Source organism: Urocitellus parryii, chromosome 7 (assembly GCF_045843805.1).
Source record: "Urocitellus parryii isolate mUroPar1 chromosome 7, mUroPar1.hap1, whole genome shotgun sequence".
NCBI classification, from domain to species: Eukaryota; Metazoa; Chordata; class Mammalia; order Rodentia; family Sciuridae; genus Urocitellus; species Urocitellus parryii.
Genome location: NC_135537.1, coordinates 19839981 through 19859266, shown reverse-complemented (window position 1 = coordinate 19859266; position 19286 = coordinate 19839981). Strand labels below are relative to the sequence as shown.

At 38.6% G+C, this 19286-nt stretch overlaps 1 protein-coding gene across 1 annotated transcript; it reads right to left on the bottom strand.

The window, feature by feature from the left end:
* Positions 1 to 63: 63 nt before the first annotated feature.
* Positions 64 to 18912, bottom strand: Dscc1 (DNA replication and sister chromatid cohesion 1). The gene is made up of 9 exons (XM_026393888.2): positions 18542 to 18912; positions 15925 to 16093; positions 12721 to 12855; positions 11329 to 11419; positions 8400 to 8538; positions 7776 to 7828; positions 7409 to 7563; positions 4047 to 4195; positions 64 to 172 (listed from the first exon to the last, which is right to left on the bottom strand). Exons 1-9 carry the CDS (start codon positions 18910 to 18912, stop codon positions 64 to 66), a joined length of 1371 nt encoding a protein of 456 aa, XP_026249673.2.
* Positions 18913 to 19286: the final 374 nt, after the last annotated feature.

Here is a 19286-nt window from a genome sequence, read left to right as displayed (position 1 = left end):
TTTCTTATATCTAGCAACTTTATAAAGCAATTCAGTTCCAAAGAAGAAACTCTTGTTCAAATTTTAAGTAATGGGTCTTCTTGAATTATAAACTTTAACTCCATTTTGCATTGAAGAACGTGAGTATTTAGTGAGTAATGCACCTATGGTTTGCTTCTCTCCACACAAATCTCTGTGGGAAGGAAAAAATAAACGAATAACATGAAAATCTTAGGAAGCATAAATATAAAGTACTAATTATTTTATCTTTCTTCCCCTTAATCCATCTTTCAAGTAGGCATAAGGGTATGTTTTGCGGGGAGAAACAGGGTGGGGATTGGTTAAGTCTTAACTGAATGGGTACATTACATTACATTATTATTTTATTGAATCTTCACAGTAGAAGCAAGAGTGATATATTATTTAGCCCTACATTAGATAAGAGGAAGAGGCTCAAAGATGATAAACAACAGTCAAATTTTGCCACCAGGTCTTTATGACTTCAGAGTCCCATGTTTTCTGTAATATCATACAATTTCTAAGGTTAGAATTCCAAGCAATGTGATACCCTGGAGTCTGGAATGAGAAAATCTAGATACTAGGCCAACTGTGTGAGCCTGTCTATGCTACCTGCCCTTTTTGAACTTGAGCTTCCTTTTCTGTACCTCAAAGAGGAGAAGATTATGTCCAGAACATAATGCAGGGAGGGAAGACATGATGAAAGGGGAAAGGCCTAGATCATAAATAACCATGAAGACATGAAAGGGAGCTGTGACTTAATTCTAAATAAATAAGAAGCCCCTAAGAGAGTTTTAAATAATAGAAAAAAAGCATAACGTGATCTAAGTTTTAAATAATAGAAGCAACAAGTCAATGACTAAGAAACATGGGTGGGGGTATGTGGAGGGTTCACTATATTATATTGCTGCTTTTGAATGCTTAAAGCTTTTCAAAATAAGAAGCATAAAGAAAGGAGAGGGAAAGTAAGAAAAGTAGAAGGAAAGAGCCCAGTTCAAAGATGACCATCAGGATTTACTCATACTTTGCCCCAGAAAGTGAAGGAAGGCAAGGACAAGAATGGTTTCTAGACTTTTTGCTTGAATAATGGATGAGTGGAGGTGCTACTCACTGAGATGAAGAAGATGAAGAAGATGAAGAGTAGAGGCAGGAAGAATCAATGTTCTGTTATGAAATTCCTATTAGATATCCAAATGGACATGTTAAGTAGGCAGCTAAATATAACAATCACAGATAAGGTAAAGTATGAAGATAAAATGAAGAAGTCACTAAATTTAAATCCAAGATGAGGGCTCCAATGGAAAAGCATGCACAGAAGAGACAATCACCAAGAATAGAGTCCTAGAGCACTTCAAAATTTAAAGATGGGGAAGAAAGGGAAAAGTCAGCAAAAAGACATAAAAGGAGCTGCCCTGGGGAAGAAAGGAGAAACCCAAGATGTTTCAAGAAGGGGAAAGTGGCCTACTGTGTCAAACAGTGCTAAGAGGTGAAGTAAACAAGGACAATTGGCCACTGCATGTAGGAAGATGGAAGTCATTGGAATCAGGAGATGTCACTGGGTAAAGGAAAAAAAACAGAAGATGAAAAAGCAGAGAGTAAATATACACATTTTTAAAAGGTGTCTTCTTGTAAGAGAACGTATGTAGCCAGTGTTTTCTTTCAAGACGGACAATACAGACAATATTATAGATATTGTGCTGATGGGATGATCCATCCAATCCCAATGATAGGGAGACACTGATAATAAGAGTGGGAAAAGGGGATAATTAAAGGAGCCATGTCTTGAAGAAGACAGAGGAAATGAATCTATTGCAGAGGAAAGACTACCCTTAACAGCAGGGACAGTTCATGCACTGCATAGGAGGGACTGCAAAAGAAGAGGCGCAGACATGAGGAAGTTGCAGAGTTGACAATGGGATAAGGTGGTATTATGGTTTGGATGTGAGGTGTCCCACTAAAGCTCATGTGTGAGACAATGCAAGAAGGTTTGGAGGAGAAATTATTGGGCTGTAGCCTTAACCTAATCAGTGAATTGATTCCCTGATAGGGATTAACTGAGTGCTAACTGAAGTGGTATGATGTGGCTAGAAGAGGAGGGAATTAGGGCATGGCTTTGGGGCATATATTTGTATCTGATGAGTGGAGTCTGTCTCTGCTTTCTGATCACCATATGAACTACTTCCCTCTGACACACTCTTCTGCCATGATATTCAGGCTCACTTCAACCTCCAAGGAATGGAGCTGGCTGTCTACAGAGACCTCTGAAACCGGGAATGGGAAAAAAAAAAAAAAAAAAAAAAAAAAAAAAAAACAAGGAGAGAAATGAATTATAGTAGATGGGGTAGAGAGAGAAGATGGGAGGGGAGGGGAGGGGGGATAGTAGAGGAAGGAAAGGTAGCAGAATACAACAGTTACTTATATGGCATTATGTAAAAATGTGGATGTTTAACCGATGTGATTCTGCAATCTTTGTAATGTTTTGAACAACCAATAAAAAAAAAAAAAAAAAAGAGACCTCTGAAACCGTGAGCCCTTAAAAAAACTTTTTCTCCTTTACAATTGTCCTGGTTAGATCTTTTAGTTACCTCAGCAAAAAAAAAAAAAAAAAAAAAAAAAAAACTGATTAAAACAGGTGGTTCTGTCTAATTGCTCTGATGTCTTCAAGAAATAATGTCATAAGCATAAACTAGGCACAATGGCATACATCTATGATCCCAGCAACTTGAGAGGCTGAGACAGGAGAACAGCAAGTGTGAGGCCAAGCTGAACAACTTGCAGAGAGCCTGTCTCAAAAAATAAAAATAGGTTGGGGACGTAGTTCAGTGATAGAGTACCACTGGATTCCGTCCCCAATACCATGAAAAAATAAAAATTGTAAAATAAAGAAGGTCCTAAGCTGAGGACAAAGAAGAAACAGGAGATATTGCTGGTGTGTAGAGATAGAAAAAGATGTAATTGAAGTTCCAACAATAGAACAATTTCAATGAAGAAATGGTGCCTAGCCAGGGGCTTTGGTAAATTCCTCTTACATTTTTGGAGGTAGATGGAGGGGGACCAGGGATGAAACCCAGGGGCAATTTTACCACTGAGCCACCCATCCCTTATTTATTATTTTGAGACAGGGTCTTGTTAAGTTTCTTAGGACCTCACTGAGTTGCTGAAGCTGCCCTTGAATTTACAATCCTCCTGGCTCAGTCTCCCAAATTGCTGGGATTACAGGCATGTGCCACTGCATCCAGTTTCACTTACATTCCTTTTTTTTTTTTTTTTTCAGTTGTCGATGAACCTTTATTTAATTTATTTATTTACATGCAGTGCTGAGGATCCAATCCAGGACGACACACATGCTAGGCAAGCGCCCTACCACACTGAGCTACGATCCCAGCTACTCTACTCACATTTTTAACCGAAAGTGACAGCCCCATTATGTTCTCTCTGAGAAATTTTGGCTGCCCAGGTATAGGTATGGAATAAGCAGAAAGTTGTATTAAATCTTTGTAGATTTTTACCAGAGCCGTATGAGGAAGAGAGGGCACAGTAAGAAAGTATAAATAGCAGACGTTAGAGACACTGGCCACAGAATCTAAGCTGGGTAAACAGAAGAGAGATGATCTATTAGGTGTGACACACAGGGATGAAGCCATAGTGTTAGTGGATCTCAAGTGTCGGTGCCTTGAGATCCTCTAAACAGTGACTCAGGGTTAACACATTCTGCTGCAGTTTGGCTTCTACCAAAATGTTAAAAAGTAAGGCAATAAATAGGTGGCAAAGAGAGGTGATTAGAGTTTTAGTGAGGTATATATTCTGTCCCTCAAAGAACTGTAATTTTGTAGGAAAGAGAGCAGAAGTGTTCTAGGAGTTGTAAGGAACAAAGCTAACACATATGCCACCTCCAGGACCAGTCATCATGGAGACTACCTGAGCAAGTGTGGAGGGAAGCAGTGTTCTCAGGGAATGCAAAATAACAGTCCTGGTAATAAATCTAAAATGCTATGCCACTCTTTGTAAAAAGAACGACCCTCAAAATCCACTTTTCATAAATTACTTACCGGATATATGGAGCAATGTCTTCTTCTGTCCACTTCTCCCTTAGAGAAAATAGACTATTAAAACGTTCCTGATTTCCCTCTGGTAAATCATCTACTTTCAGCAAAAATATGATTTCTGGTCTTGAGTGTCTATCCACCAGTGCTAAACCCTATAAGAAATGACAACAACAACAACAAAAAATGGCAGTTAAAGTAATGATCTAATATTCAAACATGACTCATTCTTTTACCACTAGATTTAGCTTAGCCCATAGTATTAAAAAAGTCAGCTACATGAAACTTACACGAACCATCCACGGATTTATAATAGTCTTTTTCATGAAAAGAGTTCCTTTAAGCAGTCACCTCTTCTCCTTGTATTCCAGCTTCTACTACCACCAATTTATTAAAGTAACTTTAGTTATTTTTTCTTTTTAATAGTGCTGAGGATCAAACCCAGGGCCTTGTTCATGCTAGCCAAGTACCATACCATTGAGCTACATCCCTAGCCCAAGACAGCTTTAGTTATTAAGGTCACCAATGACCTGTCCTTGTATAATCCAGTGGGCTCTTTTCCTGAATTCATCTTACTGACCCACTGCTTCTTGTTAATGTTGATGACTCCTTTATCTACTCCTTTATCTTTATAGATAAAGGAGTCATCATTGAGTAGATAAAAGAGTCATCACTGACATCACTCTCTTATTTTCTGCATTACTTGATATAGTAGTTCCCTGGGCCTCTATCCTGACCCCATTACCTCTTTCACTGTCACTCTTCTGGGTAACCTCATATTAACCTGTGGCCCGGCATTACCTGCTAATGACTAACATTTGTATCTCCCACTCCAATGTCTTTCTGAGACCCAGACTTCTATATCCAAATTTACAGATGAATTCATGTTGTTTATCATCCCATTCTGCTATAGACCCAGTATGCTAGGAAAATAGGAAACCTAGGTATCATCGTAGATTTTATTGTTCAAACCCCAAACCTAAGTGGTTAACAAATCCTGTAGATTTAGAGCCTCAAGATTTCTCTATCCATTCCCTATTGCCTATTTCTTTGGCCAACACTCTTTTAAACAGGAGTATTTAAGTGCAGAAAGCCTGGAATGTTCTTTTTCATAATCTATCCAAACTTCCATCCATCTAACTTCTTTATTGTTATAGTACAGGATGAACATCTCTAATCAAAAATGCTCAAAAAGTTTCAAATTTTGGATTTGGGAGCATTTGGGATTTTGGATTAGAGATGCTCAACCTGAAGAATTTATGCAAATATTCCAAAATCTGAAAAATCCTGAAATCTGAAATAGTTCTGGTCCCAAGCTTTTCAGGTAAGGACACTCAACTTATATTCTTTCCAAAAGGCAAATCTGATAAGCACTTGATGAGGCAACTCTTCTAACCAATGTCACTGAATGGCCCCAGATCTTTAGAATTGAAGGGTTTTTTGCACAATCCATAGTGTCCCTAACTATCTCGCCAGCACCCTTCACTTAGCCACTATCCATACTAACAGTACCTCAATTTTTTTTTAAAGAGAGAGAGACAGAGAGAATTTTTTAATATTTATTTTTAGTTTTTCGGTGGACACAACATCTTTATTTTATTTTTATGTGGTGCTGAGGATCAAACCCAGCGCCCTGCTCATGCCAGGCAAGCGCACTACCACTTGAGCCACATCCCCAGCCTGGTACCCCAATTTTTATACTTCTATACCTTTTGAAAATACTCTCTTGGTACCTGTCTCTGCCCTTCCTACCTAGAAAGAAAAAGTTCATCCTTCCATACCCAGCAAGTAAAGCATCTATTACTTCTAACAATCATCTGATTGATAAACTCCTTTTCTTTGCTCTCATACATTCTGTGCATGCGTTTTCGGTGGCAACAATCACTATTTGTAAGAACAGATTTACTCATGAAATGTGCACCCCACCATTGCCAATTCCCAAGCCAGCTCTTAGCACCTGTATGGTGGTTAGCATCTAGTTTGGTACCTAGACATAAGAGGAACTTTGTAAATATGGAATGAATTCTTTCGTTTACTTTCCAAATACTTATTAAATATACTACATCCCAGGCAGAATGCCCCATATGGGCAAGCAACAATAAACAAAATGCTATCAAAGCAGACAGTGAGAAACTATGTAATTAAACACTTTTCCAAAGCTAAGGGGTAAGTGTCATGAGGAAAAACTACAGGGCACTACAGAAGGAGGAAATGGGAGGCATTTTTTTTAGAAAGAAATAAGTAAGAGTTGGTCAGGTGGAATTAGAGTGAATATCATTCTAGAACAAAAGCCTTATATGAAGGTCCTAATGTAAGATAAGAGTTTAATGATCTTTAAACCTTCAAGAAGGCTGTTATGTGGTAAGCCAGAGAGAAAGCAAACACATAAAGCTTTGGGCAGATCAAAAAGGGCCTAGGGGCTGGGGTTGTGGCTCAGTGGTAGAGTGCTTGCCTCGCACGCATGAGGCATGGGGTTGTAAGAGGCATGGGGTTCGATCCTCAGCACTCCATAAAAATAAATAAAATAAAGACATTGTGTCCGTCTACAACTAAAAAAAGTATTTTTTAAAAAAGGGAGCCTATAGGCCGAGATACAAAGTCTGTATTTTACATCTTAAGTGCAATGGGCAATCATTAAAATGATTTAAGCCAGACATTCATCTAATCTCACTAGCAATTTTAAAAGATCATTCTAGGGCCTGGGGATATGGTTCAATGGCAGAGCACTAGATTAGCATGCTCAGTGGCCTGGGTTGGAATTCCAGCACCATACATAGACAAAATTCATTCTAGTAGTACCACAGGAAGGGACTGAAGATGGGGAAAATGAGAAGTGCAGGAGCCTGCTGAGGGATTCTATTACAGATGCAGGAGACCCTGGTAGTTTGGAGTAGGACAGTTGTGATGGAAATGGAGAGAAATGGAATAAAATGAGACACACTGGGTAGGAAAAGAGATTATCTATGAATGGGCCCAAGGGATATTAAGGAGGTGATGGAAGTGTTCTAATACTGGATTGTGGTGATAGCTATATAACTAGTCAAGTCACTAAAAATCATTTTAGTTGATTCATTTATTTTTGGTGAGGATCAAACTCAAGGCTTTGTGAGTGCTAACACAAGCTCTTCCATTGAGCTAGCTCCCCAATCATTAAAGTCATTTTTAAAAGGTAATGTTATGAAATGAAAATTATGCCTCCATCAAGTATTGGGAATTCTAAAAGGACTCTGCGATGAATTCAACGGGCATTATAATCCCCTTGGTGTCTAGGAAAATAAATCAGCTCCAAATTCAGATCCAAGACAAATATTATCTCCCCTAGTAAGTAATCACCTATTGAATCATGTAGTAACTTTGACTGATATTACCTTGAGCTGATCAAGCCTAGTTATCATTCCTTCAGGAACACTCTGTTGCCACACTTCTTGAAACTCAGCCAGATTGAATTTCACTGCATTCTGAAGTAACATTTGTGCTGTTGCTCTGCATATTTTATCAGCACTCAAATCAAAATAAACTTCACCTAAGGAAAAGATAGTTTCAAATTATCCACTTACAATTAAATGTAGCACTAATGTTTTCTTTTCATCTATACTACTTCTAGGAAAGAATTATACACCTCCACTCACCTCCCACAGTGCCACTATTATTTTTAACACCAGCATGCTTTAGAAAGGTATACCAATTTTAACATACAAAAGTTAAAATACCCATTAAAATACTTTAAAAACTTACCTTCTTCTGTATATTTCTTCCCATAACATTTAAGACAGTGTTCTATCATTTCCCTGAAAAATTTAAAACAATCTTTGACAAATTACCAACATTTTTATACACTGTATTTTAAACCCTATTGCTAATTAGAAACTAAGATAAAAATTTGAGATTTGAGATACTAAATTATTTGGATGCCAAATAAGACTTTATTTAAATTGGGAACTAAATAAAATATACTGGGAAGCTGCTACATGCCAAGCCCCAGGCTAATACATTTTTACATGAATTATGTGAGCACAATTTTATGACTGTAAAATAGCTCAAACATAACAATTCCTTTTAGAATTCCCAATACTTGATGGAGGCATAATTTTCATTTCATAACATTACCTTTTAAAAATGAAAAATTTTAAATAAATAATAAATAGAAAAATTTTATGATAAAAACAAAATAGAAAGGAGAAAACATGATGTAAATTTATTCAGCCAGTTACCAAATTTCCTAAATCCTTTTTAGTTCTATATTTAAATTATTTTTATATTGAAATACAAATACTCTATCCCCTGGATTTAGTTTTCCTCTGGAAAAGAATTTCCTTCCCCTTAAAGAAATCTGGAGGGACAAGTAATTAAAATACTTACCCTGGTTCCAATGGTCCAAGTTCCTGAAGGCATATGTTCAAAGGAACTTTACTAAAAGACCAAGATTCAGAATCCACCAGCTGAGTTATATGATTCAGAAGTTTCATCTCATAGTCAAAGTCAAGAATCCTCCAATAACCTAAAAATTCCAAAAGTTATATTTAGCAAAGAACATTTAAACGAATTAAACATTAAGTGAATTAATTAGCTAACAGATTGTTAATACAGCAGCATTCTCTTGCCCATTGCAAAAAAAAAAAAAAAAAAAGCTCAAAAAAAAGAAAAAAAGGCACTAAAAGTCTTATTTTCTTTAAACAATTTTTTTTTTTTTAATGCTTTTCTCCCAGGTTTTGTGGTGGTGGGGATTAAACTCAGGACTCCATACACGCTAAGAACTCTACCATTGTGCTATACCACTAGTCCTCTCAATCATTTAAAATTCTGTCCTGGGGAAGATCAACCGATTTTTAAATAGCATTTTTTATATGACCAACACTGGGTTTCTTCAAGATGTTTTATATTCTTTTTTTTAATATTTATTTTTTAGTTTTAGATGGACACAATATCTTTATTTTACATTTATGTGGTGCTGAGGATCGAACCCAGTGCCTCGTGCATGCTAGGTGAGCACTCTACCACTGAGCCACAACCCCAGCCCCCAAGATATTTAATATTCTATTATCTCACAATAATTTTCTTGTTCTGTGAAAGTAAGGAAATCTGCAGCTGGTATAGCCATTTCATTAGCAAACATTTTCAAATAAATGAAGCGAGGGTCACAGATTCCAGGGTAATCTACAGGGTAATCTCTGCTGTGCAGCATTGCCAGGTTATAATTCCCCGGTCACGGCTATTTTGCAGTGATATTCTCACATTCATAAAAATGTTTAGCTCAATTGAGATATGGCAGACTCTAATACAGTATGGGCAAAGGAAAATAAACATTGGACACTGAGATATATTATCCCTGTAACTGTGCAAGAATATAAAATGCCATATTATAATTGATAACACAACCACCAGCCCTGGAAAAAGAAACTGAGCACACGTCCACCATTTCCAAGAGAAAAGGTTTCTATTTCTATACTGAAAAAATAAAAGCAACATTAAAAAATGGATTGTGTGATGTAAAACTAGAGGAGAGAGCTAGGAGTAATCTATGTATCCCTCTAGCAAAATTTTATCCATTCCCATGCAATCAGTGAATAATGTAGAGGGCTTCAGAAGATACATGGTTTATAGCTGGGTGCGGTACCACACCCCTGTAATCCCAGAGATTTTGGAAGCTGAAGTAGGAGGATCACAAGTTCAAAGACAGCCTCAGCAACTTAGCAATGCCCTAAGCAACTTACTGAAACTCATTCCAAAATAAAAAATGAAAAGGGCTGGGGATGTGACTCAGTGGTAAATCCTCTCTGGGTTCAATTCCTAGTACCAAAAAAAAAAAAAAAAAAAAAAGAATAAATGGTTTGGTTTGCCACCACCCCCCACCATTTAAAACTAACATTCAAGGCATCCATACACCATACTAATTAGCAGCAAGTATACTTAATTAAAAACTGTTTTAGACGCTCTAGACAGAATGAGTCTCAAGAAACCACAACAAAGGGCTAAGTGGTACCAGTTAATCCTAAATTGTGTGAAGTTGCTTTACTCAACAAAATTTGCCACATTGAGGGGTATAGTCTCACAAAAGTTAATCTTGATTGGAAGATTATAAGCAAATTGAATCATGTATCTACCAATGCATGCTGATTTCCTCATCCATAACACATGGGGACAGAATTAAGCTGCTTCTCTTGGCAATAATAAAAATAATTTAAAAATTAAAAAAAGAGAATGCATGCAAACATCTACTGAGGATCACCACAGATCCATGTGCTGAAAAGAATCTCCGATAAGGTATTGCACGGTTTCTCCATCAAGCCCTCCTGTATCTTTTATATAGGCTTAAATGATAAATACATGCTTAGAAATACATTAAAGAAGAAACACAGCCCCATCTCCAAGCAATTTGTAAATACAATGAGATTATTAAATTAATTTTGAACTAGGAATTCAAATACAGGATTCTTTGCCATATCCTATCTTTCAACATGTAGCCCTGGACAAGGTCGTTTTTTAAACTTTGTCCTAGGCCTTAGTTTCCTTACCTATTAAAAAAAAGTAATAGACTGCCTGATATATCAAACGCTTTCTCAATCAAACATGGTTCTTCTATTACCACTTAACCTAAAGAAAAAGGCTACAAGGAATGGTTAAAGTCACTGGTAACCTTCTGTATGATGATCACACATAGACTCTCCCATACCCAAAAAGACAAATACCATCCTATTTTCTTCCTCTTCTTCATTTTTTAGTTTTTGGTGGTACTAGGGTTGCAAACACAGCGCCTCATACGTGCTAGCCAAACATTCGACCACACAGCAACATCCCCAGTCACTAATATTATCATATCTGAACGCAAAAGATTAAATAAGCCAGGAGAAATGGTGCACACATTTAACCCCAGCTACTTGGGAGGCTGAGGAAGGAGAATATCAAGTTCAAGGCCAGTCTTAGCAACTTAGTGAGACTTTGTCTCAAAAAAATAAATAAATAGCCAGGCTCAGTAGCTCACACTTGTAATCTCAGCAATTCAAGAGGCTGAGGCAGGAGGATCACATGTTTAAAGCCAGCCTCAGTAACTTAGTGAAGCCCTAAGCAACTTAGCAAGACCCTGTCTCAAAATAAAACATAAAAAGGGCTGGGGATGTGGCTCAGTTGTTAAGCTCTCCTGGGTTCAATCCCTGGTACCAGAATAAATAAATAAATAAATAAACAAACAAACAAACAAATAAGCAAGCATGCAACAGGGTGAAGCTGTCCAAAAACTTCTCGATTCATACCCAAATCTATCTTTAAAAATGATAAAAATAAAAAATGTTACCTCCAATCTCACAGGCATTTAAAACTTCTAACTGGGTCATTATTTCTTCTTCACTTGCCTGAATTCGATCAAGCAAATCTTCAGTGGTATACTGAAACAAACAAAAACATTTTAGTGCTTTGAAGAATAATATTTTAGATTCCTTGTTGAATTTTCGGAAATAAATACATAGAACAGATTAAAGCAATATTTATGGACTAGTCCAGTTTCTTTTATTAATAAATAATGCTTATAATACAAAATCAATAGACAGCAGAAAACAGAGGTAAATGTTCATGTCACTGAAATTGGTAATAGTTTCTTTCTTTTTTTGTCTTGCTGGAGATTGAACCCAGGGCCTCATGCATGCCAGGCAAGCACTCTACCACTGAGCTACATCCCCAGACTTCACTGAAATGATGAATTTTTGTATCAAAGCACTATCAAGAGTTGTGGGTTGTGGCTCATCAGTAGAGCGCTTGCCTCACATGTGTGAGGCACTGGGTTTGATCCTCAGTACCACATAAAAATAAATAAACAAAATAAAGTTATTGTGACTATCTACAACTAAAAAATATTTTTTAAAAAACACTAACAATGCAAAAGAACAAATATTATATGATTCCACATCCATATGATGTATTAAGAGTACTTAAATTCAGAGACAGACAGTAGAATGTGGCTGTTATTGCTCAGGGAGAGGGAGGAATCCATTGGGAAATCCATTGTTTAATGAATACAAAGTTTCATCTTCCCAACATCCTCCATTAGGAAGATGATAAAGTTCTAGAGAAAAATGGTGCTTAATTTGCACACCAACATGAATGTACTTAGTGCTACTGAATTTATATTTTAAAGTCATTAAAATGGTAAGTGTTATGTTGTATCTATTTTATCACAATAAAAATACATCAAGAAATTAAAAGAACAACCTGCCAAATGGGAGAAAATATTTGCATATGATATATATGATAAGGGTTCATAAATAAAAGACAAATAATTAAAACACAGGCAAAGAAAGTAAGTAGATATATTTCTCCAATGATATACAAATTAAATAAAATCATGAAAATGTGCTGAATATCATTAGTCATCAGGGAAATGTACTTCAAAACCACATGAGATACCATTTATTTATTTACATATATATATGTACATTTTAAGCCTACAACACCCAGTATTCCCATGTGTTCTCCCATTCGAGAGCTGACCAGGCCCAACCCTACCTAGCTTCCAAGATCATAAAAGTTCAGGTATGGTCAGAGTGGCATGGCCCTTGAAAAGTTACCATTTTAAGCCCATCAGAATGAGTTTAAAATTTTCATAACCTTTAAAAAGTAAGAATTTCACCATGAAGTGCACCTTATAAAAGTTTTCTAAATTTCAAATCAAGAATGAAAACAGGAGTCTTACTTTTGAGCAATTTGAATCCTCTTCTTTTTGACTGTCAGGTCCTTCATAGGTATTTTCCATTAGAAGTTTCTTTAGCTTCTTTAATTTAGGTCTGCATCTTCTCAATTCCCAATAGTTATTAGAAAAACCAAAGATCTAGAAATCATATCATAACCTCTTAGGGTCCATTCTAAAAGAGAGTTCATAAGAAATTCCAACTAATCCATCTTTCCTGACCAAAACCAAAGAAAAAGGAACCAAAGTATTCTACTTTTTATCAGGAAGATACCCATCCAGTTGCATCAAGTAGATGGATAGATATCTTTAACAAACATCTTTTCTCAATGTCCAATTCAGAAAATGCTGCCAACAAAGTGAGAATCAATAACTGAGCATCACATCTCAATAATAGTCTTAGAAGGGCTGGGGTTGTGGCTCAGTGGTAGAGCGCTTACCTAGCATGTGTAAGGCCCTGGGTTCGATCCTCAGCACCACATAAAGATAGATAAATAAATGTATTGTATCCATCTACAACTAAAAAATGTTTTTAAAAAGAATAGTCTTAGAAACTAAAGTCTGCCCAGAATAGAATGAGCAGAATGGTCACAATTCTGCAAATCTGGTAGAAGTAAACTGAAAATGAACATGGTTATGAAAAACATAGTTATGAAAACATATAGTCTGAAAAATAGAAAATAGAAACATTATCTCAGTCATCAAATAATGAAGGAATATTAAAAGGAAAAGAAGGTACCCTCCTTCTATCTTGATCAGTTTGGGGAGGCTTTTGTTCAGTGCAAAAATTTCTACTATTTCGAATTACAGCTAATTTGATTGCTGGACTTGTTGAGAGCTACAGCAGAGTCTGAATGGCGCCTGGCATATTACCAGAAGGAGTGATTGAGAGGTGAAGCCAGGGAGCCATTAAGATGATAATTAAGTTAAGCTATGTATAATTGCTGTGACTGGATGACGCTGGATTGAAACAGGCTGTGTATTCAGTTGTATATGGACCCCTGCTGTCCGGCAATAGGGCGGCTCCTGCTGCCTACGCCTGTTGAATTCCCATTGAGTCCCCTTGAGTTCTCGGTGGAGTAGTTCTAGCGGAGCCCAGTGAAGGGTGAAGGAAGTTCTGGGGGAGGGAGTTCCGGTTGGTGTGGTGGGAAGGGCCACTTGGGTGGCGTTTGGGAGAGTTCGGGAGAGTTTGGGAGAGTGCCTGTTTGAACCTATAAGTGCCTCGTGGTGGCTCCGTTATTTTGTGACCAGCCAGACTGAGGCATGGACTTGTGACAGAGGTCTATCACTTGAAGAAATCCAGGTCACAGAGGCTAGATGATGGATGAATATGTTATTTCCCTCTACATTTTCAGGATAGCCGAGCACTGGATGCCCAATAAGTGTTTACATGAAAGGAGAAAAAGCTAAACTGGATTATCTCCAGGATGCCTTGCAACTCTGAGATGGAAGGACAGGGGATGCTTCTATTCTCAAAATAGGAAAAGGCTTGACTGACAAGATGAGGCTACAGCCTGAAGGAGATGCTACTGAATCTAAGGCCTTCAAAAGAAGAGGTTGGTGCCAAACAAAAAAGATGGAGTCTATCCGTAGTTCAAAGTGGCAGCTATCTGACTATCTCCAAGGCACAGATGTGGGCATATGGTTTCGTGTGGTACAGGAGAGGAATCAGGTTTGGCCTTATGTTTAAATTAGTTGCCAAAAAAAAAAAAAAATAGGATTTTATCCCCAAAACCTAAATTTCAAGCATAATTGAAAAAAAGAAAATCACAATGCTGGGCCTGCTTACCTACAAGTCAACTGAATAATGGCCATCCACCTACTTAGGGCTTATGGTGTCCAATTTGCCACAGACCCAAACACTACTTGCTACTCCTGGGTATCTACTACCATTTGTCAACCCCAGCCTTGCTGATGTGCATTCTCATTTAGTCCTCTTAGGCATTTCTCTGCTGGGAAGAGCTACCATGGATTATGGCTTTGGTTAGTGGATCTTTAAGTTCTACCCAGTCTCATCAACCAGAATTCCCACAACAAATAAAAGCTCAAAGATACTTGTAGATATTATTATGTTCTCACAAAAACACCAACCAACCAAGTTAGTGATGAAAAATATAACATCTTTTACAAAAGAATGAACTATTAATATATCTAGTTAGTTACAGTGAAAGATTTGTAACCCGACAGAAACCAAAATAAAAATTTTACTGGAAATTCCTCTATTCCAGTAACATCACATGAATCACCAAAGCTTCCCAGCATTTTCCCTTTTTTCCTCTCCAGTTCTATTTTTAAGAAAATAGTTGGCCTAAAGTCATCCTGAAAGAATTAAGAGCTATGCTTTGATTGTTACATGTGTAATGACCTAGACAGGATAGAGACTTTCGTTTGGTAACTACCATTAGTATTCTCCAAAATAATTAAAAATTTGTTATACTTGGCTGCAGATATTAATGAACTAAACCACACTTAAAGCACACTTCATTCAAAAATTCATTTTCTCCCCTTTTCTCCCTTGTAACTACTTCCATATACACTAGTTATGACTTGAGGGAGTTTCTTTTCAAAACACATCCACAACAAAATTCAATGAAATTAGGTCAAACTTTTTGAATGAGTCACCTAATAGCAAAGTCATCACATCAGAAAAAAGATCGATTTGAGACTTAAAATCAAATTAGTGGCTGGGGAATGTGGCTCAGTGGAGAGCACTTGCCAGGCATGCATGAAGCCCTCAGTTCAAACCCCAGTACCACAAAAGAAAAAAAAAAGAAAGAAAGAAAGAATTAAGTTGAGAAACTAAAGACAAGTTCACAATACTTCAAACAAAATAATAATAATAATAATAATAATAATAATGCTGAAAAACTTTTGAATTTCATTATAGAGGGCTAAGCAAGATGTTGCACACCTGTAATCCCAGCGACCTGGCCTTGGCAGGAGGATGGCAAGCTTGAGGCCAACTTCAGCAATTTAGTGAGACTCAGTTTCAAAATAAGGGCTGGGTATATATATAGTTCAATGGTAAAATGCCCTTGAGTTAAATCCCCAGTACCAAAATAAATGAAAAAGTAGAAACAAATTTCATAACACAACTTCTGCAATTCCCCACGATTATACATTTTATGCCAAAAGTTTTAATAAAAGGCAAGATTGGCACCTGTGTTATCAACCTCAGACTTACATAAATGAGGGGAGAGAAAACAGTACCTCAGTGTGAATAATGTTACACTGTGTTTCCTCCATCTTCAGCTGGTCTGGAGTTTTACAGCCAGGAATAAAAAGCAACATATTTGAAGTATCTGCTATTTTCAAGTCATATGTTTTGTCTTTACTGCACAGCACAGCTTGTTCATCTTTATCTCCCCGAATCACAAGACTGCAGGAAAACAGAGGGAAAATACAAGGTTTAGGGCTGGGGTTGTGGCTTAGTGGTAGAGCACTTGCCTAGCATGGGTGAGGCACTGGGTCCTATTCTCAGCACTGCATATAAATAAAAAAACAAAAAAAGTCTATCAACAAAATATATATATATATGAAAACATGGTTTATTGAGACTCCAGTGGACTCCAGTGGACATCTTCATTTTAAACTCACTTCCCGAATGTTCTGGCTTGCAGAATTTAAAATTAAGCCTTGATGCTGTGTCCAGCCTTGTGGTACAATCATGGATTCCAAAGAGCAAATACTGGACCAAGTGAGAGCCAGACAGGCGCCTGGTGCCTCACTAAGGAAAACAATAACTAAATATGGGCAAGAAAGACCTAAAGAGGCCATGAGGCCAAATGTCACCCAAAGGCATCTTTGTGCAAGCTACTGGGAAGACCACAAGTATCTAGAGGCTTTAGTCGATGTCTCACAACTTTCTAAAACAGGCTAAAGTTGTGCTTATGAAACATGTGCATAGGAATCTGGTTATAAAGCAAATTGGGATATAGTAGGTCTGGGATGGGACCTAAGACTCTATTTCTATAAAGCTACCTAGGATAAGCACACTACTGCTTTGATGCCCACTCAAATGTTTTCGGTGTTTTGTTCTGAGCAATCAAAGGAGCACATCCTAGCCTAACCATTAGCTATGCGGCAAAGATATCTCGGCCTTGTGAAAAGAAGACTGTGAGGCTGAATGAAAAATAGGACAAGGATATGTATACAAATGAAAGACTCTGAGAAAGGGAATTTATCACAGGTGAAGAAAAGCAAAAAGATAAGGATGAAGGTGAAGAGGAGGAAGAGGAAAGACCAGATGATGACAGAGTTGATTCTCCAAGTTTTCCTTGTGTATGGAACATTAAACTCTCCTGTGCACAACTCACTTCTTTTAAACAAATAATTACAAATCTAAAATAGAAGACTGCAATTGTCTTTGTAACTAAGCCGTCAGTTAAGTGAAAAGAATGTTTCTTAGATTCCTATTGCTAATAGTTAATAAGCCCAAATGTCTACCCTTTAATGTTTGTTTCTACATTGCACTATCCCCAATAAAATGCACAAGTTTGTGAGCTTAGCCAGAAAAGAGAAGGTTCTCATACCTGAAGTCTTTTTGATCTCCATTAACTCAGATGGACACTCATAAGGGAAGCTTTTCAGTTCTCTTAAGGGTACTCTGATTAATACCAAAGACTGGTCAATTGACTAGAACACTGTTTGAAAGAGTCAGATATGAAGATTGAAACGCAGCCCAAAGGGCCCAACTAAAAGGAACCTACAAATATGTAGGTTGGAGTAAGAATGACACAAAAGAAAATCAATTTGCAGGAGTTGGGACTGCACCAAGTTGACAAGCAACTGATTGAAGGATTCTCTAGATTTCTCAAGGCTGCCTTCACAACTACCAACTTCTATTTTTTGTTGTTGTTGTTGTTTGTACTGGGAGCAAACCCAAGGCCTCTGCATGCTAATCTAATCAAGCACTGTACCACAGAGCAACACTCTCAATACCTGACTATGTTTTTTAATCCAAGAGGTTGGCAGCAAATTTGCAGCTGACCTAGAATTAGAAATAGCTTTAAGTCCCCATTAAATGACCCCAAACAAGTCTGTTTGGGGCCCTAGCTCAATTACCAAGTCATAATTAAGGCTTTTTTTTTTTTAATTATAATACCTTTATTTATTTATTTTTTTTATGTGATGCTGAGAATGGAACCCAGGGCCTCGCGCTCTACTGCTGAGCCACAACCCCAGCCCCCCCATAATTAAGGCTTTTAACTTATTCCCTAAAGGTCCTATCCATCTTTTGAGTAAAAGTAATATATGTGGGAAACAAGACGTCTGTAAAGATCAGATATTATCATTGTACTTTAAAGTAGAACGGCAACAGAATGAATCAAACATGACTTTCCTATGTTCATATATGAATTCAAGAGCAGTGTAACTCCACATCATGTACAACCACAAAAATGGTAAGTTTTACTCCATCTACGTATGGTGTGTCAAAATGCATTCTACTGTCGTTTGTACCTAACAAGAACAACAACAAAGTAGAATGACAAAGTGTCCTGTGGAGTCCCTGGCATCACTGTTAATGTCTTCAAATTTTTAGTGGGGTTCTAGTTGCCGACAATTCCACTGACACAGGCCTCCTGGTTCGGCTGAACCCATCCTATTTATCAGCTCAGTCCAGCTAACTGCAGGGCCATGCAGGGGCTGGGGATCCTTCTCGGGAGTTGGCGGCACGCAGGATATCAGGCCACCAGCTGGCTGTGCGCCGCTGGCATTTCTCTGGCCCTGATTGCTCCACCTGAATTTCCAGGTGAAAAAAAACCAGAAGGCGGCTGGCAGCAGGCGGGCTCCGCGGGGCGTCCTGGGACCCCAGCCCCCGGCTCACCTGTGTCCGGCCTCCAGCTGCTGGCACAGTGCGGGCTCCAGTTCCAGCAGGCAGAAGTCGCCGGCGGCCGCGCCGCTGGCCCCCAGGCCGAAGCTCAGGCAGTGCACGGTGGGCAGCAGCTCGGCGGCGTTCAGCTTGGCGACCTGCAGCGTCGCGTCTACCTCCTCGCGTGTCCTCATCGCGGCGCGGCGAGGGGGATGCCGAGCACCAGGGTCGCGGGGGCGGGTGCGACGGGCAAGAACCAGACACTCAAGCAGCAGAAGCCGGCCAAACGGACACGAAATATACACTATTTCAAAAGCGCGCCAAGGCGCTGGAGACGTGTTTCCGGGGCGGAGCGCGCCGCAGTGCGCGGGAAGATCCCAAAGCATCAGGGCGCGCCACCCCTAGGAGGCCGGGTCTTTCTACAGAGTCTTGACCGCCAGAAAGCAAATCGGCTGCCTGCGGGCCTGCTGCGTGGAAGTTCGCGGAGCAGAGCTGAGACCCGGCGGGGCCTGACAGAACCCTACCCAGTCCTTCCCCGCCCTACCCCGCCCCACTCCGCCCCAGTCCTTTATTCCCCGCCAGTGTTCCCAGTCCTTGCACATACGATTTCATTAACCCCTTTAGGACGACCCTGCGAGGTGGGGCATGGTCATCCTGTTTTCTGCGAACGAGGAAACAGGGCCTTTGCCCGTGGTGGCAAAGACAGGAGATGGCAAAGTCTGATTCCAGCTTAGTGTAGCATGGCTCTAAAAGCATCTTG